The sequence below is a fragment of the Lutra lutra genome, chromosome 6 (genome assembly GCF_902655055.1).
Source record: "Lutra lutra chromosome 6, mLutLut1.2, whole genome shotgun sequence".
Lineage (NCBI taxonomy): Eukaryota > Metazoa > Chordata > Mammalia > Carnivora > Mustelidae > Lutra > Lutra lutra.
The window spans coordinates 83,621,352-83,647,908 of record NC_062283.1 but is presented as its reverse complement, the minus strand read 5'-3'; the positions used below and the strand labels follow the sequence as shown (position 1 = coordinate 83,647,908).

At 37.9% G+C, this 26,557-nt stretch overlaps 1 protein-coding gene across 1 annotated transcript in view; it reads right to left on the bottom strand.

Annotated features, from left to right (window-relative positions):
- Positions 1-26,557, bottom strand: part of ENPP1 (ectonucleotide pyrophosphatase/phosphodiesterase 1) — a 75,488-nt gene that overhangs the window by 24,356 nt on the left and 24,575 nt on the right. Inside the window, exons 2-11 of the mRNA XM_047733702.1 lie at positions 15,088-15,160; positions 13,506-13,622; positions 12,578-12,703; positions 11,465-11,525; positions 9,139-9,236; positions 7,167-7,246; positions 5,582-5,701; positions 4,425-4,534; positions 2,824-2,889; positions 2,228-2,300 (exon numbers count right to left, since the gene is read on the bottom strand). Of these exons, the coding sequence (XP_047589658.1) occupies positions 2,228-2,300; positions 2,824-2,889; positions 4,425-4,534; positions 5,582-5,701; positions 7,167-7,246; positions 9,139-9,236; positions 11,465-11,525; positions 12,578-12,703; positions 13,506-13,622; positions 15,088-15,160 (924 nt within the window). The remainder of the gene's footprint in view (positions 1-2,227; positions 2,301-2,823; positions 2,890-4,424; positions 4,535-5,581; positions 5,702-7,166; positions 7,247-9,138; positions 9,237-11,464; positions 11,526-12,577; positions 12,704-13,505; positions 13,623-15,087; positions 15,161-26,557) is intronic.

Below are 26,557 nucleotides of genomic sequence, written 5' to 3'. Positions count from 1 at the left end.
CACGGCAGGTAAGGCAATGCCCATTAACAGAAGAAGGGCCAAAAAAAAGTGGGGGGGGGGGCAAATCCCACACATGCTCAGTTATAAATATTGGGAATGACACCAAGGGGATCTGATTGTCTAACCTGTCAAAATGTTAAAATTATTCATGAAATGCTTTTTACAGTTCTTATATTGTATTTGATTTTTAAAATTACAACTAGGAATACAACTCATTATTTCCTTACAAACTATATGTATTTTGAATATGTTGTATCGCAAGGACACAGAAGAGCAAATGGTTTTAGCAACTTGCTTAACTTGCTTTTCTGCTCTCCTTGCAAAACCACCTGAGGAAAATTCTTGGCAGTTCTACATGTGTTTTCTGTTGTGCATCAAATCTGTCTTGTCTCTATGGTCAAGTAATTTCACTGTAATATGAAACAAGCTCCCTCAATGCAGTCTTTCATTTGCTTAAAGCTACCCAAGTAATTCAAACTAGAATTTTTAAGTATTAAAATAAAGTGGGTTCCAATGTGCCATTAGAATTTAATAGAGGTTACACGTTGGTAACTATAATATAAAAAGCAATGGGCTCAATCTTGAATGCAGATGAATCAGAAAAGTAGTACTTTGGCAAATCTTCAGTGAAATTAGAAAAGGCAGCACTGACCGTTACAATTCATATGATCTGATGATCAGACAACTACAAAATGATACTTAGACTTATTTGTAGCCAAACTGACCTGGACAGGACACTAAGTTCCCTTAGTGAATGAATAAAAATTACACTAGCATCTGGCCAATTGTCAAACCGACATAACGCTGACAAGAAGTTTTCCCCTTCACCGATGATAATATGGTTGCGCTGTCCGCCATGCGTCTTCCTTACCCCACGTCTAAGGACCATTTGTGCTTAGTTGAAGGACAGAAGCAAAGCAAGGGCACATAGAATTACTAACTACATTGGAGCTGCTACAGATGGATTTTGATGGAAAGATCTAGAGAGTAAATACAGACCTAGGTTGAGGGTCAACTTCCCTCTCTCTTCACGCTCTTTTAGCTAACAAGATGGCCCCCAAAAGAACCTATGCTCTAAGGGGGCAAATTTGGAGTAAACCCAGGGAAAAGGGAAACCAGGAGAAGATGGATTAAGCAGGTGTTTTAAACTCAAGTGAGAAAAATGAGCCTATGTTCTCCCCTCCTGCTGTTGCTGAAGCAAGAATTTAGAGCAAGTAGCACTCTCAAAACCATAGCTCGCAACAGACACATGAAGATAGGCTCTGCTCTAGACTCTGAACTAAAGAGTCCTTAAGGCTCACAAACAACCGAGCTTGGGGGTGAAATTCTAGCTATTCCTAGTCTTTCATCTCCTAGAGTCACATGGGGAAAAAGATAACAGAATCTGAGATTAGGGACCGGCTACACTGATTCTCCTTTCCTCCTGACTAACAATACTCACAGATCCTTACTTCTTCTTTTCAGATCTCAGGTCACAGATAAAATATACATCATAAGAAAAGTCGGCTTAGAGATACAAAGAAAGAAGCTCAAATCATTTTCTGTTCTAATGCTTCCTCTGCTCCAAGGTACAAAAATCATATGGCCACACAAACACTGAAAGCAGTATTTGATCTTTTAAAGCACTATACCAATTACAACATGGCCAGGAGTGAGCTAAGCTCCTTAAAGAGTGTCAGGTCAAATACACTGACAACCTTAGTCCATGAGCTGTTTCCCCATCTCTAGCTTCCAAGTAACTGCTCAATAAAACCACAGTAATTTCAAATTCTCTATAGTTTTGACAAAACTTCCTATTTTTTGATGCTCAGGCTCTGTTGTGAACATGAGCTCAGAGATTAGAGATATATCTCCTAGGGTAGAGAAGTCACGGGAGGCTTCTTCTGGCATCTGACTAATTCTCTTATAATAAATAGAAAATTAGAGTTTTTCCCACTTATAACATTTCCAAAGACCCCTTACTTTTTAGGTTGATATAGGGAGAAACGGAGTGGATAAAGGCTTTGGAATTGAGAATATGGAATTTACCCTCAGTTTGAGTTAGCACTGTCGAAAGTACAGATGAGACAAATTCTCCCTACCATTATTTTTATGAAAGGTCATTCTCTGGTTTAGTAAAATTGTGTTTACTACTCATTCCAGAATCATGGAATCTTAGAGACTGGTCTAGAAACCTGCTTCAAAGCAAGGTTTAGTTAGAAGCAATCACTGATAAAACAATACTTACTTCACTGCTGACCGGTCCATATGAATGACCTGAAGAATCTGGTTCTTCTAAATACAGAGTGTAAAAGTGTGGTCTAAATCAAACAGCATCAAAATGTAATATTTTATAAACACATTGTAAAACAGAACGGAAAAAATAACTTAACAATTGATAGTGAGTCTACAACAGGGCGCCTGGGTGGCTCAGTGGGTTAAGCCTCTGCCTTCAGCTCAGGTCATGATCTCAGGATCCTGGGCTCAAGTTCAGAACCGGGCTCTCTGCTCTGCAGGGAGCCTGCTTTCTGCCCCCCCTCTCTGCCTGTCTCTCTGTCTACTTGTGATCTCTCTCTCTCTGTCAAATAAATTTAAAAAATCTTTTTTAAAAAAATAAATAAATGATAAAAAAATAAAAAGTCTACAACACTGGGATAAGATTTCTAAACTTGCTGAGAAATTATGTACAGGTTTGGAGTTCTTCAAAATGCTCCATAAAAAGAGTTCATTTGGATACAAAATGCCAGAGACAAGTGCAAAGTCTTCTTGCAGCTCATTTTAAAATATTGTGTAATTTCTATAAAACAAAGGAGTATTTCCCATAGAAATTAGGCCTCTACATACCTTTCATCTTTAGGAAGCTGCAACCACTTAAGAATAGTTAAAATCCTTTCTTCAAAAGGTATTGAGCTAAAATTAAGAACAAGCAAAATGAAACAATTTGTGACAATTGTTGAGTTTAAAATATCAGTGATTTTCTTATGCAAAATAGCACTGAAAGACTAAAACAATCCCATGTGTTATCTGTGTTTGAAGCAATGCAGAAGTTTTATTTGAAAACTCAATAAAGGAACAAAGGTTAAGCTTTACACATAATTACACAAATTAATTCGTTAGCCCGTCTTAATATAAGCTATGCTCAGACACAACTAAAACAAAGTCTGTTCTACAGAAATGCTTCACTCAGCAAAGCAAAAGGAAAATAGAACAATTTTTTTTTTAATTGGGGAGGCTGGGGGCACCTGGGTGGTTCAGTCATTAAGCATCTGCCTTCAGCTCTGGTCATGATCCCAGGGTCCTGGGATCAAGCCCCGCATTGGGCTCCTTGCTCAGCGGGAAGCCTGCTTCTCCCTCTCCTACTCCCCCTGCTTGTGTTCCCTCTCTTGCTGTGTCTCTCTCTGTCAAATAAATAAATAAAATCTTTAAAAAAAGAATTGCGGGGCGGGGGTGTGCCTGGGTGGCTCAGTGGGTTAAGCCACTGCCTTCAGCTGGGGTCATGATCTCAGGGTCCTGGGATTGAGCCCCGCATCAGGCTCTCTGCTCAGCAGGGAGACTACCCCCCCACCCTCTCTCTGCCTGCCTCTCTGCCTACTTCTGATCTCTGTCTGTCAAATAAATAAATAAAATCTTGAAAGAAAGAAAAAAAGAAAGAAAGAAAGAAAGAAAGAGAAAGAAAGGAAGAGAAAGAAAGAAAGAAAGAAAGAGAAAGAAAGAAAGAAAGAAAGAAAGAAAGAAAGAAAGAAAGAAAGAAAGAAAGAAAGAAAGAATGAATTGGGGAGGCTGTAGGGGCACCTGGGGGAGCACAGTCTGTTAAGTGTATGACTCTCGATTTTGGCTCAGCCATGATCTCAGGGACATGAGACCAAGTCCCGTGTTTGGCTCCTCACTGGGTGAGAAGTCTGCTTGAGATTCTCTCTCTCCCTTTCCCTCTGCACCGCCCCCGGCTCACACATTCTCTCTCAAATAAGTAAATTTTTAAGGAAAAAAACAAACAAATAAATAAATATTTGCTTCTTGTATCTACTCGAGGATGTTATTCCTGTATCTGAGAAGAGCAATTGCTACCAGGTGAATAACCTGTGTGTCGATACATTCTATAAAGCGTACCTCTTGGACAGCTCACTTGCTCATGACTCTTAAAAAGCCACAGTCACCACAACTTCCTATTTTATTCCTGCCCAAGGATCTGAATGCAAACTCCAACATGTACCAGCACTTCTTAGAAAACCTCTAGAAAAAACTCAGCCTAGTTTTGCTGTCCATCCATCTATCCAAAACTTACATACCCTCCATCTAAAAGGTAACTGAGATAGAGTTCTTATTCTGACTGTTCTCATGTTTCATCCAACACATCACAGAAATGCTGGAACTTAGCACTTGATAAAAAGGAGAAGCTGAGATTTAGAACAAATGAGCTGTTCTGAAAAAAGTGCGTATATACATACCCATTATACATTTTATAGATGTCTGGGAGAATTCCATTAATTTCCACATCTGATCCTGGCCAAAAAAAGGTGCCACTTTTCAGGCCTTGATATTTCGTGGTGAGCCAAATCTGGGGAAGAGAGTGAACGCAAGTCAGAAAACTATACAACCGTGCATCTGTTAGGCAAGTATGTGTTCATGGGACATCAGTGCATTCCCCCCAAGTGCTACAGGATTTCTGAAGTGAAGGAGCTTCAGCAGTGAGATTACAGAATAATCAATAGGACACTGGACAGGAGCAACATGAAATGAAATAGAGAGCACTTAACCTAAAAAATATAGACGCCATCAGCTGGAAACCTCTGCAACTTTCAGAGCCCTAGCCTTTGATTTTAACAGGCTCCCCTTGCAAGAAAAAAATATTCCCAAACACACATGTGTTTAATTTGTTGACATTTTTATTATGTGACTAACACATATTAAGCACTTCCTGCCAATTATAATTCTAAATAGTATCCCCAGAAGCATCCCAATTATTAATTTGGTTAATCCTCACAATAACCCCCTGAGGTAGTTAACGGAATCATCTACAGTATAAATATAAGAAAACTAAGCCACTGAAAGAATAATTTGCCCAAAGTCACATAGTTTCAAATATCAGCACTAAAATATGAATTTATACCCTGCAAATTAATCATCATGCTTTTTTTTCCTTCTAAGAGGAATACTGAGACTATCCAAAAAGACCCCACAGAATTTTTGTGGCAGTTTTTTAAAAATACAAAGAACACATATAAATCATGGCCGGAAAGAATCTTCTCAGCATATACAAATGAAGTCAGAGTTTACCACCTTTTGTAACAGTTTTGTATGGATCAAAATATGGCCCCCAGACTATGGCTACAAACTGCTGGTACAAGAAGGTAGAATTAAGCAGAAAAGAAAAAAAGTTCAGAATTTCCCCAACCCGGCTATGAAATAAAACTACACCCACTGCACAATGATACAAGATTTAGGATTATCACCATTCTCCTTCATGTACAAAAGGATGGCCACAGACAGGATCAATGACATAGGTTATTAAAAGCTCCAGGGAATCTGTTATTTTACTCTGATTGAAAGAGATGAGAATAATTTAAAAAACAAACTATTTTAGTAGCTAAAACAAACAACTCACTGGTTCTCCTTTGTACCACACAGGATTAAATTTCTCCTTACTTTTAAGTGCAAAGAAAGCGTTAATTTTGGGATCATATATTTTATTGTCAATTATGCCATGGGATTCTGGATAAAGTCCCTAAAAAATAGAAAAACAGGTTTTATGCAGCTTGTGAGGGTTTTTTTTTTTTATTTTTTTATTAACATATAATGTATTATTAGCCCCAGGTGTACAGGTCTGTGAATCTCCAGGTTTACACACTTCACAGCACTCACCATAGCACATACCTCCCCAATGTCCATAACCCAACCACCCTCAAGTTGTCAGATTTTTTTTTTGTTTTTTGTTTTTTTTTAAGATTTTATTTATTTATTTGACAGGATCACAATTAGGCAGAGAGGCAGGCAGAGAGAGAGAGAGAGGAGGAAGCAGGCTCCCCGCTGAGCAGAGAGCCCGATGTGGGGCTCGATCCCAGGACCCTGGGATCATGACCTAAGCCGAAGGCAGAGGCTTTAACCCACTGAGCCACCCAGGGGCCCCTCAAGTTGTCAGTTTTTTAACATGAAATAAAGTTCAAGAACGAAAGCACTGAAGAGAAAACAGGTAACTGAAGCTGCAAGAAACTTAATGTAGTTTAAGGAGAGAAGAACAAAACATCATGACTATCAAAACACAACCAACTACTCAAGATTTTATAATATAGTAAATGCATTTTAAATTATGTAACAGGAGAAATTAAGTTAAGAATGGTATGGATGAGGAGCTATATAAATAGGCAGCCTCCCCAATTTTTTTTAAAGATTTTATTTTTATGTATTTATTTATTTGAGAAAGACAGTGTGCAAGTGGCGGGGGAGGAGCAGAGGGAAAGGGGCCGGCGGACTCCACGCTGAGCCCAGCCCAACGTGGCCCGGATTTCATAACCCTGATATCACGACCTGGGCCAAAATCAAGAGTCAAGTGCTTAACCAACTGAGCCATCCAGCACCCCTACAGCCTCTCCAATTTTTTAAAAAAGTGTCCTATTTTCCTTTTGCATTGCTGAGTAAAGCATTTCTGTAGAACAAACTTTTAGTTGAGTCTGAGCATAGACTTGTATTAATATAGGCTAAAGAATTAATTTCCAGGCTTCAACCATAATGCCTAATGAATTTGACTATTTTTCTGGACTCCAATTAAACTGGGAAACTTTGAAACAAAAACAGGGCTGCAAATCTATCGGGAGTCAGACAAACTGGATTGCTTAAACTTATACATCAAGGTGATCAGAAAGACAAGTTGAGAACCCATAAATGTAGGACAAATTTGTACAAATAGAGTAAGCTACAAAACTATAAAAAGAAACAAGACACAAAAATTGGAGAATCTTAAACTGAAAGGAAACCAAGAAGAGTCTTTAGTCACTTCTTTTCAAGATGGAAAAACTGAGACCAGAAGGTAAAGTGACCTTCCCCAAATTACAGATAATTAGTGGCAAAGACTAGGTTTCCTCGCTTAACCACGTATTGGAAAAAAGTGATCTGATGTCTAATTATTGGCTCAAAAAATGCAACATTTACATCTCTCTTCTGTGAACATACAAAAGTTGAAACTTGGAGCTTACCGTGACAATGCTATAGTGATTGGGAAAAGTTTTTGTTGGATATACTGGTCTCATGTTTTTGGCGTATGTTCCACAGTTTTCTATAAGGGAAACAAATTAAAGATTGTTATTAAATGCAACTGACAATGTGTTTACTTCATCTAGCTTTCCTACCAAATAAGTCTAAACAGCTTTAAAAAAAATAACCCAGGAGGGATTTCTAACCATATAAAAATTTAGAGTTAATTATAAATCAACATTGTAGAATCAAATGCAATGTTGAGTTAATTTTTCTCAAAAAAATATTGAACAAAATAACTAAGCCAATGAAAGAATTATCCCATACTTATCAATAATATTAAGTTCCAGAAGGAGCATGTACAATAATGACACCTACTATATCTCTGTCTGATATTACTTAGTGGTCATATACCTAAGTTATAAGAGGTAGTTAAAAAAAAAAAAAAAAAACCTGCACTGATGCCAAAATCTGCAAAATTAAAACAAGGCTGAAGCAGCAGCTGAGGGGGACAATGTCCCCGTGTGAAAATCCAGAACCATCTATGTCTGGACAAACTCAACACAGCTCTAAAGACAAAAGGCATCTTCTTGCTTCATGCTGGAGAAAGCACAGAAGCTGGACTGCTCTGGATTTGGCCTTGGTGTTATGCTCACGGTATCATGCTCCTTTTCTCCTGCCTCTACTACTGAGAAAAAAAAAACACAAAAACTAATGATTCTAGCATTTCAATAAGTCACTGCTGAAAGTGTTCCTCAAATTAGCAAGTGTCTATCTATCTCAATGCCTTCCAAGCAGGGCAGAATTACAGGGTATGTCCCTTATGTATCCAAAGCTAGGGCTTAGGCTGACTATGTGCTGGTTTCTTTTAAAACTTCACATATAGTACCCACAACTCCTTAATTCTGAACCCGGGATGCCATCTTTGGTGCCATGGAAATAAATGGACCCCCTAAGGGTCACAAAGGACCAGATTCAGGCCTTAAAGCCTGTGGGCCTAACTGCTAAGAACAGAGCCTTCCTTGACCATGCCCGCTTTTTTGCTAAAGATTTTTTTTCATGTCAATGATTACTTATAAAAATTATTCTCTTCTAGGTAGAAATTAAAAAGAGAAATTTTTTTAAAGTTTCCCAAAATTATTTTGGTTCATCATAAAAGAAGTAAAATAAATGCACATGTGTAATTACTGAGAGTGATTTTCATATTTAAACTAATCTCATATACTCAAGGCTAATAAATAATATTTTAAAATTCCAGAACACTAAAATCATTGTATTAACTTCTATTTCAGCCTCACATTACACTGTAACTACTTAACTGCTCATCACTGAGAATGAGCCAAGTTCTACAGTTTTTATGCCCATATGCAATTTTTTTCCTTTCTCAATAAGCAGTGATGATACAAGTGATACCCATATAACTGGGGCTTAATGTGATTTAAGACTTGAGCATTAATATTAAGACCACTCTACTACTGCATCAATAACTTACAGAATAATCATTCAGTTAAGGCCTTATATGAGGCAAAGAAATTGGAAGGATGCTACATGATACTATAGGATAACTAGCAAATATTCTACACTACTAGAATCATATCAGAAATACTTTCAGTTTTGAAAATTCCATTTTAAGATGTAATAAATATCAAATAAATGATTTTTCCACAAAAGGAATCCAAAATTCTAAGAAAAAATACATACATACATACAGGTATCTATAGTGTGTGTGTGTGTGTGTGTGTGTGTGTGTTGTGTGTGTGTGTATAAACTGTATTACCTTAGAAGTATTTAAAAGGTAGCTTCAAAGTAATTATAATATTGGAGACTAATTCCTTATCATCAGATTCAACTACTTCATCGTAGTGATGTTTGGTAAAACACATCCTGCCAGTATTTTTCCAAAGAAAGCCCGCATCCCTAGTCTATCTCACTGAAACAGTGACACTCCCAATAGTGAACTCCGAAGTTACTCACTTAGTTTGCTAATAACAGGAAGAAGGCCACCCCAGGTGTGTAAATATTCTGCCCTGAAGCCATCCAAGGAAAATAAGAGGGTCGGAGGCATTTCAAACCTGGATAATGAGAAAGGGAAAAAAAAATGTTTAAAAAAGCAGATGGAACACACATCCAGTGAAGGTTCTTTTCCTTCCTTGGCACAAGTCCAATGAAGATTTCTCACTTAGGTTAGCATGTGATCTAAAGGAAACTAACAAGTTCAGCAAACATCCTTATAAAGGAGATTTCACATTGATATGCAATATACATGCTTTTACATTTCATTATCTGTATGATATATACATATATCATCAAATAGGATTTCTCAAGCACTCAGACCATGTTGAACCACTGTATGGAGACTAACATATATCATCAAATAGGATTTCTCAAGCACTCAGACCATGTTGAACCACTGTATGGAGACTAGCATTCATAGTCCCTGCTATTCCAAAAGCTGGACCAAATGCTACTAAAATATAATAATATTTTCCCAGTTTGCAGAATGCTAATAAATAGCATTCTCTAAATTACGTTTTTGTTTCCAGTAAGTTTTTTCCTGAACAACCACTTTCCGATATCATCTCTATGTGAATCTGCTAGATGGTAGTTCATATCACATAAACTATATATAAAATTGAGTTTTTAAATTTACTATACTGAAAAGACAGTACTATTTAGTAGAGATGTTTGAAATGTATTCATTACTTTTTAATAAATAAACAAGGAAATGACCCAAAGCTAGGAACAAACAATGAGGGTATGTGCGCGTGTGCACATGCACATGCACACACACACACACACACACACACACAATGCACGTGGTGTGGAAATCCAAAGGAGGAGAAACATTTACAGTGATGTGCTCAGTCAAGGAGAACAACTATGGGCAGCTGTTATACGGCCAAACCAGAACAGGCATGGTTCAGAACTTCTGAACTTATAATAATACCTGGTGGACAGTAGGAGAGTTATAGATCACAGGCTAACCATAAAAGAACTTCCCACTTAAAGTTTACTCAGTAATTTAAATGACAGTAAATGCCTAACTTTGCCTTCCCTTTTTTTCAATTCTACCTCCTCCTCAGCTTACTCTCACACACAAACACAAAAGAAAAAGAAAAAAAAAATTGGTATGTAATTTCCACTAACTCAAGTTTGCACCATAGCTCAGTTAGAAGATTCCAGAATCAGATGCATAGGGTCTCAATGGTTCATCACTGTATAAAATCATTTGTATTCACTCAACATAAAACATAAACTGCTCATCGTGCCACCAGGTAAATACTTCTAGTATCATAGCACAGGTTCCTAATTACGATCTCATTGTAAAGAAAGGAACAGTTACATTTCCACTAAAAGGATCAATATTACAACTGAAAAATCATGATCAGTATGTAGAAGGAAAAGAAAGATTAAAATTCACTAAATCTAAATTTTCCAATAAATCTTGGACTTAAAGGACAGCACAAAGTACAAGAGAGGTCCCTTTGAAAAAAGTCTCTTCTACTGTAATTTTTTGGTTTGGGTTTAGTTTTTGCTGCAGCTACTACTATTGTTTTAAACAAAAAAGTACTCTCTCATCCCAAAGAAAAGAATACACATCCTATAAAGCAAAAATAAATTATATACACCAAAAAAATAAGCTAAAGCACAGCTTTAAAAATTTTAATAGTTTGGAAAAAAATGATGACTTTAAAAAGATAAAAATGTATTTCTGAAGATGAATAATTCAAATTATACGAGGTAAGAGATCTCAAGTGGAGTAGAGATAAATGTATGTAACATCTTCATAAAATCCCCCCTCCCATGAATTGCACACAAATTTTTCTGATGGCCTAGCATACATAAGGTACTGTGCAAAATACTTTAAGGGTAAAAAGAACCAAAATGAATTATAAAAATTATGCAACATTCTCCCACAGATACATTGCTTATCCCTCTAATTTATAAGTGAACCAAAATACAAAAAATTAAAAGAAAACTGTAAAGTAATTTGCTATAGATTTAACTCTCAAAGCTACAAATGGAAGTAAAGGGTCTTCCTTCCTAAGGAGAAAGACAAAAGATTTCCACCCACTGCTCATGAACACTACAGACTAAATAGTCAACAACCTTTTTTCTGTTAGCTTCTGGAAGGGGAGGTCATTCCATAATTAACTCTATACCACCAGTGCCCAACACAAGGCCTGACTAAAAATACCATTTAGTGAACCAATGATTGGTTATTATTTTTATCTTTTCAATTTGGAAAGAGAAAAAAAATAGTACCTCAGAAAAATAGCATTTCAGAACATCATCTTACCCTGCTGGACACTCTGGCTCATTAATGTTCTCACATGTTTCTTCTACCCAACTTTTCTCTCCTAAAATATTTTCAAGAAATAAGACAAGTTGAACACACTGAATAGTACCAATGATTGTGATGCTGGGAGACATTATGAAAGGGTCCAAAACCAAAATGTTAACAGATATATAGATAATATGGGGCATGATTCTAGGAAAATACAACAAATACAGAAAGTTACACTGTTTCATAGTAAGAGTTAGTTGATATCAGAAAGAAAAAAAATGTGTAATTGTAAGACTAAAACATATTACTGTATTCGTGAGAACTGAGAGGCATCTTTTTCACTCTTGAGTTGTTAATATTTTCAGGCAAAATTTACAAGCCTCCTTTTTTTTTTTTAAGATTTTATTTATTTATTTGACAGAGAGAGATCACAAGCAGACAGAGCAGCAGGCAGAGAGAGAGGGGGAAGGGAAGCAGGCTCCCTGCTAAGCAGAGAGCCCAATGTGGGGCTAGATCACAGGACCTTGAGATCATGACCTGCACCAAAGGCAGAGGCTTAACCCACTGAGCCACCCAGGTGCCCCTACAAGCCTCCTTTTATCTATCCAACAACATCTTCTAGTACTAAATCCTCGATATCATAGTTCCTCTCATATCAATTGCAAAGAACCCTGGGACAAAACATCAGCATAGCATCAGTTTACATAATATCCTATGACCCTGGGCTGTAATTTCACATCTGTTCTTTCAACACGTGGAAGTCAGCCAGGACTGCAAAAGACATCTTTCCACAAGGCAGCATGAAATATGGAGCTGATGTTAAAATAACATGAAGGGGGCGGTAGCGGGAGAGGGAGTGACTACGGCTAGAACAAGATTTGCTGAGTGTAGACAGTAGTAATTCTTTACCCGATGGATGGGTACAAAATTCACTGCGTACTTTCTTTACTCACATGTGTTTGAATCTTTCCTTAGTAAAATGTTTTCTTAAATATTTTCTCAGCCAACATAGTTGATCCCTAGGTAAGACTCATAGTATAAAAAATGACCCCTCTGCAAAACCCCACCACCACCAAGGAGGATGGCGGGCTGCCGTGGAACAAGATGGATGCATGGAGAGCTGACCTCGGCACACGGCGCTATAATTGATACAGCAGTCGCCCTTGTCTCTGCAGTCATCGGAACAGGAGCAAAGGCTTCTGGACAACCTTTTTTCACCACATCTGAATTTGCTGCAAGTCCATATACGTTCTAGAAACAAACAACAAAATACACGTTAAGGTCCCAATTCAACACATCTGACATGGACCCAGACTTGCTCTCTTCTGGAGCAGGATCCACAAGACACCATGAACACTTTCATAACTCGTAGTTCCTCACAGAGCCTGCCACCGCAGTGGTCGAGCTGAACTAACAGACAGAAAACATGCAAGAAACAATTGCTATTATGCTGCTAAAAAGAACAGAATTTCATCATTTTAAAACATGGACAAACATTATTATCATATAATTCAGGCTTTTTCCTCCAACCATCTTCAGGGTTCTCTGAATTTAATCTGAACCTAGCCCGTTCTCATTTAAATATTAAATATGCAAGTCATATGTAGAGAAATCCAAATCAAACTGAGAATATTTCCATATTCTGATTATTTTATTTTGAAGTGTAAGCAGACACGTAAGTACACTGAAACTAATGTAACATTCTGTGTCAACTCTACACTTCAATAAAAAGAAGTAGATGTCTAAGAACTCTTGTTGTAATGAGCCCACACTGAAAATATTCATATATTTCAAGCAGCCTTTTGACGTTAAAGTGCAAATTAGATTATACTGGCTTTCAGCATACGTTAAAACGAGGCATGGTTTGGCTAGCCATAAAGGGTTAAATAAGGCAAAACTTGTAATTTTTTTTTCTCTAAGGAAATACAAAAGCCAAAATTTTAAAAATCTCGAATGAGTTAGATAAATCACATACCTAAAAGATGCAGAACTTATCTCTGATCTTTCACTAATGTCCATGGTCCCTTCTTTTTCCCTGCATATTTTTATTTACCTGGTTCTATACATGTCTCCTGGTAATCCAGACAGCAGTTTCCAAGGTCAATGCAAGCAACATCACAGCGGCAATTCCCAAATGTTCTCTCAAAGCAACGACCTTTGCAACTTTTAACTGAAAATAGTGAATACTGCATTAGAGCTTTCAGATCACAGAAGCACAAAGCAATCAACTGATAGACTTAAGATAGATAGATTCAAATCCTACCTGACAGAACACGGACGGTGTAATAAAGGCACCCAAGAATCTTTTCAGAAATACACACAGAAAGTGGCACAAATAAAAGGCACAGAGTTTTTATCTCTTGTCATAGAGAAATAGAACTTTTAAAACTGATTACAAACCCGACTGGGGCTTGTAAGACTTAAATCCTTACGGCTCGGTAAAGAAAAGTCAGAAGGAGGACTTGTGCTGAATGTTTTACGCTCAGGAAAGACTGGCTTCAACAGCCATAATGTTCTCTAAAATTTCGTATGTGAGGTAAGATTTTAAAAGTGATTCTCTGAATATTTCAGAAAGAGAAAGAATGCCTGACATACCCCACCCCCAGTCTGGATTTATAAAAGAAGTAATGTAATGTCCCTATGCGAGCTTTCTGCTGGAGCGACCGTCCCCATCACCTAAAACACCCATTTAGCCTTTAGGCCCAGCCTAATGCGTGAACTCCCCAGTCAAGGTATGATTTCCTTTTTTGAAGCTTTTATAAAACCTCGTCCTTCCCCTACCCTCCCCCACCCCCGTCACTTCCTTCCATCTGAACTAGGGCATTTGGTTAATAGCCTGGTCTCACACTAGACTCCCAGCTTCCTAAGGACAAAGACCACATGTGGATTTGGCCCAGCATACTGTGTCCCAGCAGCCCACAAGACGCTGGGCTATAGTTGGTACTAGCAAGTTTCTGTTAAAACGGATACATGGTGGATATGGAAGGAAGACTTTTTATTAAAAACAATAATTTTATGTTATAACTGTTTACTACATACTTGGAAAAAGCTAGGTTTTCATTAGATTACTAAAATCCACTTGTAAGATAATACAAATCCAACAGAAAAAAGCAATAATCCTAGCTCCTGACCACCAAGGCCCACAATTTTAAAAGCCATGAGGGCACGTAACAGTAAGTTTCGGGTTGCCCAGTGACACTGAATGGTTACTTAGTAACCCCGCCAGAACTGCTTCAGAGACTAACTCCCTGGGGAAAGAGTGTCCTAGGAATCCCTGGAGAGAGGTAGGGAGAGGGCTCCATGGGCCCAGCACCAGAATCTTTAGGCCATTATTTGCTTGTTTGTTTGAATTTTTTTGTTGTTGTTTTGGGGTTTCCTCTTTGTTTGGTTGACTTTTTTGGTCCAAGCCCCTCTTTGTTGTTTTAGGATGCAGTTTTGCAAATAAATAAAATTTTATATAGCTAATTCAATGAAAGAGCTTCAAGAAGGCTCAAACCAGCATCAAGTCTGCCATAACTATGGACCACTCACAGATTAGGATATGATGCTTTTCTCAATCATATTCTGAAGTAGTCTAAATAGCAACACACATACACACATGTGTGTGTGTGCATGTGAATTACTACAGTAATTACCTTCTTTGGCACAGCTTGGTTTCAACCCAAATATACAACCAAGGATTGTTGTTAACACACAGACTGACAATACCTGCAGAGAGAAAAAAAAATTATATGGCTTCAAACCCTTTTATTTCATCAAATGTCTCTAAAGTTGCTGGTGCTGCTCTGTTTCCTGATGTCAGGTCACATGGATGTCTGTGCTTTGTGAAAATTCAAACTCCACACCTAGGCTTTGTGCATTTTTCTTTATGTATGTTATACTTCAAGAAAAAGTTTACTTAAGTGTTAGCAAACGAATCTATGCCATCGAAGATGAATGCTTCCAGAAACTTCTCAGTGAATGCAAATGAATCCAGTCAGAATTTGGAAATAATTAAGGGAAGGAGAGAGGAAAACAATCTATTTAGAGGTTCATTTTCTTAATTCTTTCTTAATTCTTCATTTTTTCTTAATTCTTTCTTATTTGTTAATCCACAAAAGGCAATATGAGACTAGTAGATGCCTCTTTTACATAATTTAACTACACAAACCTAAACAATATCCTAACATCCCCCATGCCCCACAGCAGCTTGTGGGAACAGGCTCTACTAGACAGGACTAGGCACCTGCACTGTGGGCCCAAACGTTACCACAAACTGGTTGTATAACTTGGGGGAGATCACGTACATGCTCTAGACATCAGATTACTCCCCTATACAACTAAAGGGCTAGACTACATGGATCTCTAAAAATCTTTTCAGCTCTAACATTTTGCCACTTTCTCATTCTCCACTCTTGGGGCCTTTGGCATTTTAAGATAGATAGATACACCAGAAAGAATTTTTACTTGAGAATTAGAAAAGGAGCAAATAATAATAATAATAATAATAATAATAATCCATAGAACAACCCTCAATATTTTTAGCAGCATGCAGTTTCCTTGACAGATCTCTGGAATCTCACTTTGCAGGAAAATCCAACAAACCACGCATTCAGTACCAACTATGTGTAAAGACTGAATTATGCACAGGAAAGAGGAAGAAATGCCTCAGGGAGCTTCTATCTGTGCGGGAAAACATAAATATGACAGCATAAATGGCTCATATTTGGCAGGTGCTAGAAGCAGCTCCCATTCCACAGTTGTTTAAAGAAGGAGAAAGGTTGCAGTGATTGGAGAGAATGAGATCAGAGAAGGCTTCAGGGAGAAAAGCTTTAGCCAGGACTCTGAAAGGGGGAGATGATGGTATGATATGATAGATGATCTGATAGAGAACACTTGTAGGAGGAAGGACCGCATCAGGACAGTTCTGAAGGAAGAAATGGAAGGCAGCAAATGAACAACGAGCAGCCTACTTTGGCAAGAACAAAGAATATGCAAAGGGGAATGGATGTAGTGACAGGTGGAGTGGTGTTTCCCCAAAGCCAAGCTAAAGAGATAACACAGACCCGAGGAATGAGTAAATGGGACAAGGTGGATGGTGGGTGCAGGCTTTTATGAACTCGCTCCCACAAATGGGACACCAAGTTTAACTGTATATGTCAGTTGCCAGGTTAAGTACTGGATACTCAGTAATAAAACAGACATGACCTTTGTCCTTGAGGTGCCTAATGTCAAGTGACTGCAAGAACTAAAGAGAAAGGAAATAATAAGTAAACTGAACTGGCAGGTCTGACTTATTTCAGAAGAAAATAAGGGTAAAGGAAAAGGGAGCAAGAATATAGTGGGTCTCAGGCACCTGGGTGGCTTGGTCAGTTAAGTGCCTGCCTTTGGATCAGGTCATGATCCCAGGGTCCTGGGATAGGGTCCACATCAGACTCCTTGCTCAGCAGGGATGCTGCTTCTCCCACTGCCTGCCTCTCCCCCCATCTGCGCTTGCTCTCTCTTTCTGACAAATAAAATCCTTAAAAAAAAAAAAAAAGGATATAGTGGGCCTCAAACACAACAGGGTCTAGGTGAAGTCTTTTCCCTAGGAAATCAAAAACCTAAGTGTATGTATATCCACTGAAATAGGGAGTCACCAGAGGAAGAGGTTGGACAAACAAGTCAACAATGGCAAACAGAACAAGGCACTAGCAGAGAGCACGAACAGATTTCCCTAAGCCTTCAATGGTGGTGTAAGCAGGCACAAACATATGAAAGGTAATTTTTAAGTCTCTATCAAAAACACTAAAAACTCTGTCGGAGATGAACATATAGGGAAATGAAAAAATTGTAAAACTCATCGTATTTAGTATACTATAATTTAAAACATGGAGAATTAAAGTCTTCATGATAATAAACTTATGAAGAATGTTTGAACAGTGCTTTATCTTCTCATCATACAGCTTACAATACAGAGTAAATATCTTTTCCAGGCCTTGGCAAACCACCACATTCCTTTCCACGCTTAATTTTCCATCTTTTAACCTTTGGACTTTTAATAACGTGAAGTATCTCCATGAGTTCCTTTAATATGAATTCTATTTTTTTTTTAAGATTTTATTTATTTATTTATTAGAGAGAGAGAGAGAGAGATATCACAAGTAGGCAGAGAGGCAGACAGGCAGGCAGAGAGGGAGAGGCAGGCTCCCTGCCAAGCAGAGATCCCAGTGTGGGGCTAGATCCCAGGACCCTGGGATCATGACCTGAGCCAAAGGCAGAGGCTTAACCCACTGAGCGACCCAGGGGCCCCCCCTTTAATATGAATTCTTATGCCAGTGTCCCTTGTTCTAGGACATCCTCATCCTCTCCATCATGACCACGCTCCTCACTATATCCATAAACTCACCATCCCTAAGCTCCTCTGGCAGCATAGCTAGCTACAGTCTGTGGATAGAGGCAGTGTTAACATTCCTACAGTTGGCTTTTTCTTCCAGAACCCCATTTACATGTGAACTGAATTTCACTTCTGGCATTATCACTTTTCTTTCCGTTTCTGAATTTTTACTTTCATCAGCTAATTTTCTCTTTCAACCATCCATCTGTATAAAATGTCATGTACATTTACCACCCACGGACAAGGAAGCAACACAACTGCTTGCTTTGCTGTCTGTGAATGATCAACAGATGCATAGTAACAATCACTGATAGACATTAGAAAAAGCCATGTTGGTCACTGGCCGCCATATGCATCTGTTATTTACATGGTGATTTGTGGACTGAAAAAGCTAGCAGCAAAAACTGTACTCAATGCAACTCCTCACAGTTAATAAATCTTGGTAACTGAAACTTGAACCACGTTGTTGGGGGACTGGTGTTCATGAATTAAACTGTGGTAACTGAAAGTGAGCATGCCACAAGGTCATGTCAATCTAGGGTCATCTGTACTCTCACAAGGGGCAAGAGAATTGTCCAAGCATGCTTATTTCAAAACTGTCTTCACAATAAACTCACACAAACAAAAATCAAGAAATAAGCTCATTTTAAGAAACTGGCTTAAAAAGTCAGTTTAATCTACACCATCTCAGGAGGTTAGCCTCAAAGATAGGCAATATCAGAAGAAGGCTGAGAGGAAGATTAAAAAAACAACAACAAAAAACTGAGATACAGCCAGAGGAAGTTAGAAGCCCCTGGTGATGGACATCCTCAGTTTTCTTGGGGAACTAAGAATATCTCTTGGGAGTGAAAAAGTTTAGCTGGGGCCCTGTAACGAGGGGCATAAGACATCCCAAGTGAAGAATGGTTGCAAATCCATGGTGCAAAGAAGACTGAGTCAACAAGAGAAAACTGCAAAGACCTTCATGCTCTGGGAGCCCAGCTGAACCGGAAATCATGGATTATAAATGGTCCAGGTAGCCTGCAATTTCCAAGCTGGGAGTGGAGGGATGGGACAAAAAGATAACATGGCGTGGGGAGAAAGGAAGGCAGGGGAAACTGAACAGAAAAGCTGACAAGAATCAAATTATGGCTGTAGTGGCTGAAAAGGGTTGGGAGCATGGGGACACAAATGTGAGAACTGGTAGAAGACAGGGGATCAGGCAAGTGTGGGAGTGGGAATGAGGGAGGGGGCAAGGAATGAGGAAGAATGGAAATTATGAGCCTAAAAGGAATTTTAGAGTCTGGGTTCTCAGAAGTGGGGCAGCTTGGAATGGAGATGAAACTAAAAGGAGAAACCTGAAACTGGCATAAAATGTTTTTTGGAAGTAAGAAGACCCAAAAGTTCTACTACTTATGCTAATAATCAGAGTTAAATTTATACCAACAAATAAAAAAATCACAGTTGAAGAAATTTATTTATATTCTGAAATGTATTTGTTTAAAATACACATTCCCTCACTTCTGTAAGAAATTTAGTCATGGAGATATATTACCAACAACTGTACAGTTCTTACTAATCATAAAACAGAATGTGTGAACGGTTCCGTTATAATGACGTCTCATCTTGAGGAAAGCTACAGGACGATCTGGTGGTAAGCAAGCATTTAAATCCCAAGCATTAAGGAGGAGCGCCTGGCTAGCTCCATCTGCAGAGTGCCCACCTCCTGATCTTGGGTCAGTGAGTTCAAGGACCCTGATGGGCAAAGAGGCAACTTAAAAAAAAAAAAGAAGAAGGAGAAGAACAACAACAACTAAGTGGGTGATCAAGTCAGACTGTGAGTTAGACTGTGAGGGAAAAATCAACGTTCAACAGTCACTACGTGTCACACAGTTAACATCCAACAGAAATACCTTGTGAAAAAATACTGCTTCTAGCAGCCAAATATATCTAAAAATAAATCCAATAACTTACAAGCCTAGATGATGAAAACTACAAATCTTTACTGAAAAGCAATAAAAAGGTGAATAAAAAGAGAAAAATGAAATACACAAAATTCTCAATTGGGGCGCCTGGGTGGCTCAGTCAGTTAAGCATTCAACTTTGGATGTCAAGGTTGGGAGTTAAGCCCCGCAAAATACAAATCAAAATAAGTAAGTAAATGGTAAGCATGGGTTTAAAACACACATGATATATGCAATCTCCACCCTCCCGTTAAGCTGAAGGGGCATGATTTTTTTTTTCATTACCTCTTCATTGCTAAAGGATGTTACTTAGATTTATCTTTTTAAAGATTTTATTTACTTATTTATTTATCTGAGAGAGTCAGAGAGAGCACCAGTGGGGAGGAGAGGGAGAAGCAGGCTCCCTGCGGAGTCAGGAGCCTGCCACAGGGCTTGATCCAGGACACTGAGATCATGACCTGAGCCGAAGGCGATAACAGACAGAGCCACCCAGGCACCCCTCAATTTATCTTTTATAAGATAATGAAAAGCATGGAAACGGAACAAAATATGACAATAGGGACAATCAATTCTCATCTACAATCACATCCATAAAAGATGAAACTTACATCACCTACTACTGTGTTATACAATACCCAATCAGAATAGTTTTTAATAGGAACTTTCAGAGCTGTGAAATCTAATTCAATTTTAATTTCCTCTCAAAGTGGTTTAAGAAAGCAATGTCAGGGACGCCCAGGTGGCTCAGCTGGACAAATAATTGTTGAGCTGAAAATCAGCCAACTGTGACTTCAGGCAGTTAAGGATCTGCCTTTGGCTCAGGGTCATGATCTCAGGGTTCTGGGACAGAGACCCAGCATGGGAATCCCTGCTGAACAGGAAGTCGGGCTTCTCCCTCTGTCCCTCCCCCACCCTTCATTTGTGTGTGTGCTCTCTCTCTCAAATAAATAATTTTTTTAAAGCAATGTCAAAATTCACTACTCATTTTTACCTCTATAACAATTTAGGTAGTTTTCATATTTTGATATTCTCTTAAAAATTAGAGACAGAACATTTTATCTTAGAACACATGGAGCTACCAGAGACACAGGTAAATTATTGGAATGTTTTGCCTCTACATTAGAAGGATATTTATTTGAGAGTTTCCTGCTTGTTTAATTGGGGTAGTTAAATCATTAGGCCTTTCTTGGACATTTAGTTAACCAAAAGAAATAGATACAAAGAAAGCACTCAATTTTATTTTTCTCAGATTCCCTCAAATACAGTGGCATTAATATAACAGATATTATTCTTTATTGAGCATTCATTCATATATGAGTGTCTACTTGTATGCAGTCCCTTTACTAAAGGCCAGAGAGACAAATGAAAGCAATAGAAATGAAGCAGGGGAGGGAGGGTGGAACATGGAAATGAATGATTACAATGGAATGGGACAAGAGCTATAGCAGAAATATGTAAAAAATGTTAACATGCTAATAGCACAGTGGAGAGAAGAAAAGGAAAGAATGGTGATCAAAAAAAACAAAAAATAAAAAACAGAAAACACTTCACAAGAAGAGACTTGGAGAGAAAGGAGATTTCCCCCTCCCTCAATAAATAGGTATTTGAGTGTCCACAACATGCACTGTATTTAGGTTCTGTGGGGAAGCACAAAAATAAAACAAAAAATTATTTGTGGCGAAATCCCTAATCTCAGAGTATACCATCTAATCAGGCCAAGAACTCCAGTTTATTGATGATAAAGACAGGAAATGGTGAGAAGCGGCCTAAGAATTAAATCACATGGTAGCAACAATTTGTGCAATTGGCACCTTGTGCAAAGCCAGATGGGTACAGAAACTACCCCCAGTCTAGGAGACAGAAGGAATGGCGTAATAAGCATCACTTCTCCAGTACCATGCAGGAGGCACTGTTCTCAGAGTTTTAGATCAAATCATTTCATCTTCACAATAACATTGAGGCAGATTATTGACATTCACCCAGTTTAAGGAAACTGAGCTGCAGAGAGCTGACAAGTCGCAGGAGCAAGATTTGAACTTGGGCAAGCAGGCTGTAAAGCAGTGGGGCAGTGGGGGACATGGGAGTGGCTGAAAGGGGGCCACAGTCTGTGGGGCAGTTAGTGGGGAACTGCTGGGGCATTTAAACATGGAAGTGATATGACTGGATTTATAAATTCTAGAAAAATCCCTTGGCAATGTTATGGAAGGCTCTGGTATGAGTCCAAGTGTGAAGTAAGAGCCTGGACTCACCCACCTCTCCTTCCTCAGGAGATGCTCTGTCCTCCTCTGTCCTCCTCACTCCCAAGCACTACAGCCTTCACCATGTTCCATGAGATGGGTCTGTCTCTGACTAGACTGTGAGTTCCAGGGAGGGGTAATTAACTCATTTCTGTACTCTCTGTGTGTAGTATGGTGCCCAGCACACAGTAGGCATTCGACCAATAATTGCTGAGCTGAAAATGAGCAAACTGTGACTTCATTAAACAAAATTTGAGGGGCGCCTGGGTGGCTCAGTGGGTTAAATCCTCTGCCTTTGGCTCAGGTCATGGTCTCAGAGTCCTGGGATCGAGCCCCACATCGGGCTCTCTGCTCAGCAGGGAGCCTGCTTCCTCCTCTCTCTCTGCCTGCCTCTCTGCCTACTTGTAATCTCTGTCTGTCAAATAAATAAATAAAATCTTTGAAAAAAAATTTTTTTGAGAGAAAACCATAAACCTGTCCCTTTTCTTCATCTGACTTGACAGGGTCAATCTAAGTGCCTTGATATCTATTCTATATAAATGATGCCTACAATAAATATAAATGAAAAACTTTCTTTTTTTAGGATATGGTAGACTGGTATTTGATAGATCTCATATTCACATATGACAGATGGACTGTAAATGCTCATCCAAGGTGAAGATGATTAGCTGACCTATCACATTGCTTATCAGTCTTCTGACCTTTAAGCATAGCTGCAAGCTCTCTGATGAAAACTTTGTGAGAACCCAGTTCTATACAGGGCTGAGTCTTCAGGCAAAATTTTTTTTTTTCCTAGTGAGTATTAGATCCTCAGAAACTTCCACAGGGCATCTGAAGGGATACCAGAGAAAATGTCATATCCTTGAGGAACTTTTAACTATTACAGAGTTCAAAGTATCCTTCAAAATAACTGCTTGAGTGGATTTAGGAACTTTTGAAAAAAATAGTTCTAACTTCTGCTTAGCCTTTTACACACTCAGTATTATTTTAGTTATGTCTGACTTAATTGAAGATTCTCTCAAATGACAGTGACATTTTACATAAAGCAATTTATATGAGTGAGCAAATGAAAATGAGGAAGAAGACACCAAACACTGACCAAGTCCATCTCTTTGGGGCAAACCTCACAGTAAAACTCTGAAGAAGTTGATTTCTGCCTGGCAGAAAGAGTTTTAGGTTCAAAATGGCTATGGTTCAAATCCCACCTCTCTTAATTCATTTTGTCAGCATTCAACAAATATTTCTTGATAGACTACTACATGTGAAGATTGATCTAATGCTGGGACTACACCAGTGAACAAAATGATTTCAGTGTTCTCATGGAGCTCGTGTTCCAGTGACTTCTAGACAACCACAAACTGTGTGACTTGGAAGCATTTCATATCGCCATTTAACTTTATTTTTAAAAACCTCTAAAGGGGTGATAATACCTACCTCTCAAAATTGGCACAAGCTTTGGGCATAAAAAGTACAGAAAGTGCCCAGATTGGTGACTGTGACACAGAGGTGTTCAATAAATGATGGTCCCTACCAGGAATAGCCAACTCACTAAGAGCACTTGAGCCCATTAAAGATTCAGGGACAATATAACCAATGTTTAAGCAAACTACAGGGTATTCTTTTTAAGATGCTGGTAAAAGAAATGCCATAAACTAGTATATTAACATTTCCCCTCCCCCTTATTTTTTTCTGCAGAAATCTGTTTTCAACAGCAGTTGAAGACCATGCAATGGTTTAAAAAAATCTACCCAAAAGATACACTAGAATGAGAAAGAAAGCAGAATGTTGTTTTTCATGGGATGGTGGTACTGGTATTTTTAATTATTTCTATACAGCAGCTCTCCAACCCATGTTGATGAAAAAGGGATCCAGGTAAACAACAATCTGTATATTAGAGTACCACAGATCCATGTCTGCCCACTTAACAAAGTACAGCCTTTAACTGATCCAAGCATTGTGAGTATAAGAACACCTTAAAATATTCCTATTCTTTTGCTAAAAAATTACACTTCTTGCAGCTTATCCTAAGATAAAAATTTATGTACAAATATTTATTACAAATGTTTACATGCAGCACCACTTACAAGAAAAAATAGACATATACACAACCTCCAATAGAAAGTGGCTAAAGAAAATATATTTTTGTAATTGAATATTATATAGTCATTAATGATAACGTAGAAGAAATTTTACAGCATGGGGAAAGATACACTAATGACTACAAATTGCAAGTAATAAAATAAAATGGGCAGTGTTGTTCTAACTTTCTATTATACATGACATATCTTTTATAAATAGTCTTATCTCTGCCTGATAGGCTCACAAGTGATTTTTTTTTTCTTCTTGGTACTTTTATTTTCCAAATTTTCCACAATGAACCCATATGCCAGAGGACTAAGGGCACTAGGATGTGGATATTAGTGACCCAGAGTAAAGTTTTCCTATTCTGGCATTTAGGTATCTTTAGCCCAACCAGAAGCTCCTCCCTGTCCATTTTACTCTAAGCAAACTCCAATCAACAAATTCTGCCTCCATTCAACCTATCTAATCCCACTTTTTTTTTTTTTTTTTTTTAGTATTTACTTATTTGAGAGAGAAAGAGAGCAAATGTGTATGAACAGGAGAAGGGGCAAAGGGAAAGAATCTCAAGCAGACTCCAGGCTGAGCTGAGCATGGAGCACCTGAGATCATGATCATGATGTGAGCTGAGATCAAGTTGGACACTTAACCAACTGAGCCACCCAGGAACCTTCCCAATCCCTCATTCTTAACTATCAGTGAACAGCCATGATTCACCACTCATTTGAAGTCACCCTACAATACGAGATAAACAGAAAGTATAAGATCAACATGAAGGGGGAAAAAAAGGAAGAGGAAGAGAAAAATATATTAGAAGCAAACACCTAATTAGTATTCTCAGTGGGATTAAAAAAGATATACGCGGGGCGCCTGGGTGGCTCAGCAGGTTAAAGCCTCTGCCTTCGGCTCAGGTCATGATCTCAGGGTCCTGGGATCGAGCCCCGCATCGGGCTCTCTGCTCAGCGGGGAGTCTGCTTCCTCCTCTCTCTATCTCTGCCTGCCTCTCTGCCTACTCGTGATCTCTATCTGTCAAATAAATAAATTAAAAAAAAAAGATATACGTAAATCTTCAAATCAAAGATACTAATATCAAGCTTCCAGAATAATAAAAGAAGGCTCATATTTATTCACAGCATTTTAAAACTCCAGAACATGAATGACAAAAAGATCTTTAAGCTGTGACAACTTTAAAAAAAATAAATTTAAGAAGAGCAATAAAAAGTTATAAGATCAGAGTTAGTTTTTCCTTGGAGGTTTAGTAGAATTCATTGGTAAAGCTCTCTGGGCCTAGAAAGATCTGTATAAGTTTATTAATTTTCTGCATCAATCTCTTCATGGGTTATAAAATTATTTATTTTCTAATTTTTCTTAAGCCAGTTTTGGTAAGTTATTTTTCTTCTTGGACTTTTTCACTTCATATATATTTTCAAATATATTGATAGAAAGTGATTTATAATAGCCTTTTGTTATTTCTTCAGTGTCTGTAGATCTGTTTGTGGTCCTTCTTCCATTCCTCCTCTCCTTTTTGTCTTAATGAGGCTCACCAGAAATAATACTCCTTTTTAAAGAATCTACTTCTTGCTTTGTCAGTCTCCTCTTTTATTGTTTTTTTTTATTTTTTTTATTTTACTGATTTCTGGTCTTATCTTTATTTTTTTCTTTCCTTCAGTAGCCTATGTTTTATTTCCATTTTGTTTTGGGTTTTTTCCCAAGTTACTAATATGGCTATTTAGGTTATAGCTTTACAGACTTTCTTCTTCTTTAATATTACTTTTATTCTAATTTTTAAACTCCTTCAGTCATTGTTGTTTTATAAGTTCATTTAGATTTACCCAAGTATTTATGACTTCATTCATTTTAACACATTTTCCTTTGCACCTTTAATCTGGAATCAAGTGGAATGTATTTCCTTCTGCCTGAAGTATTTCTTTTATAATTTTCCTGATGGCAGATCCTCTCAGTATTTGTTACTTTATACATGTCTTTATTTTGTTCTCATTCTTGAAAGATATTTCTTCTGGGTACATAATGGCAGTTTCGCAATTATCTTCCTTCAGCACAGTGAAGATACGGTTATACCACTTTATGCTTTTAATCATTGCTACTGAGAATTCAGCTGTCTGTTACATTTTTGAAGGAAATGTCTTTTTTTCCAATACCTTTAAAATCTTTTTATTTTTACTTTCATATTCTGCAATATTATTCTGTCATTTGCTGATATGTATTTCTCTTTTTTTTTTTAAATTCTGCTTAAGAGTTAAGGAGCTACTTAAATCTGAGGACTGGTATCTTTCATCAGTTCTAGAAAACTGTCATCTCTTCAGATAGTATGCATTAAAGGAAAAATGGATATTAATGGGAAAACATTAAACTATAAAAAATGACCTAGAAACTCTTTAAAGAACCAAATAAAATTTATGGGAATAAATAAATGAACAAAATTCAGTGACAAGGATTCACATCAGAAGAGACACAGTGAAAAACAGAATTA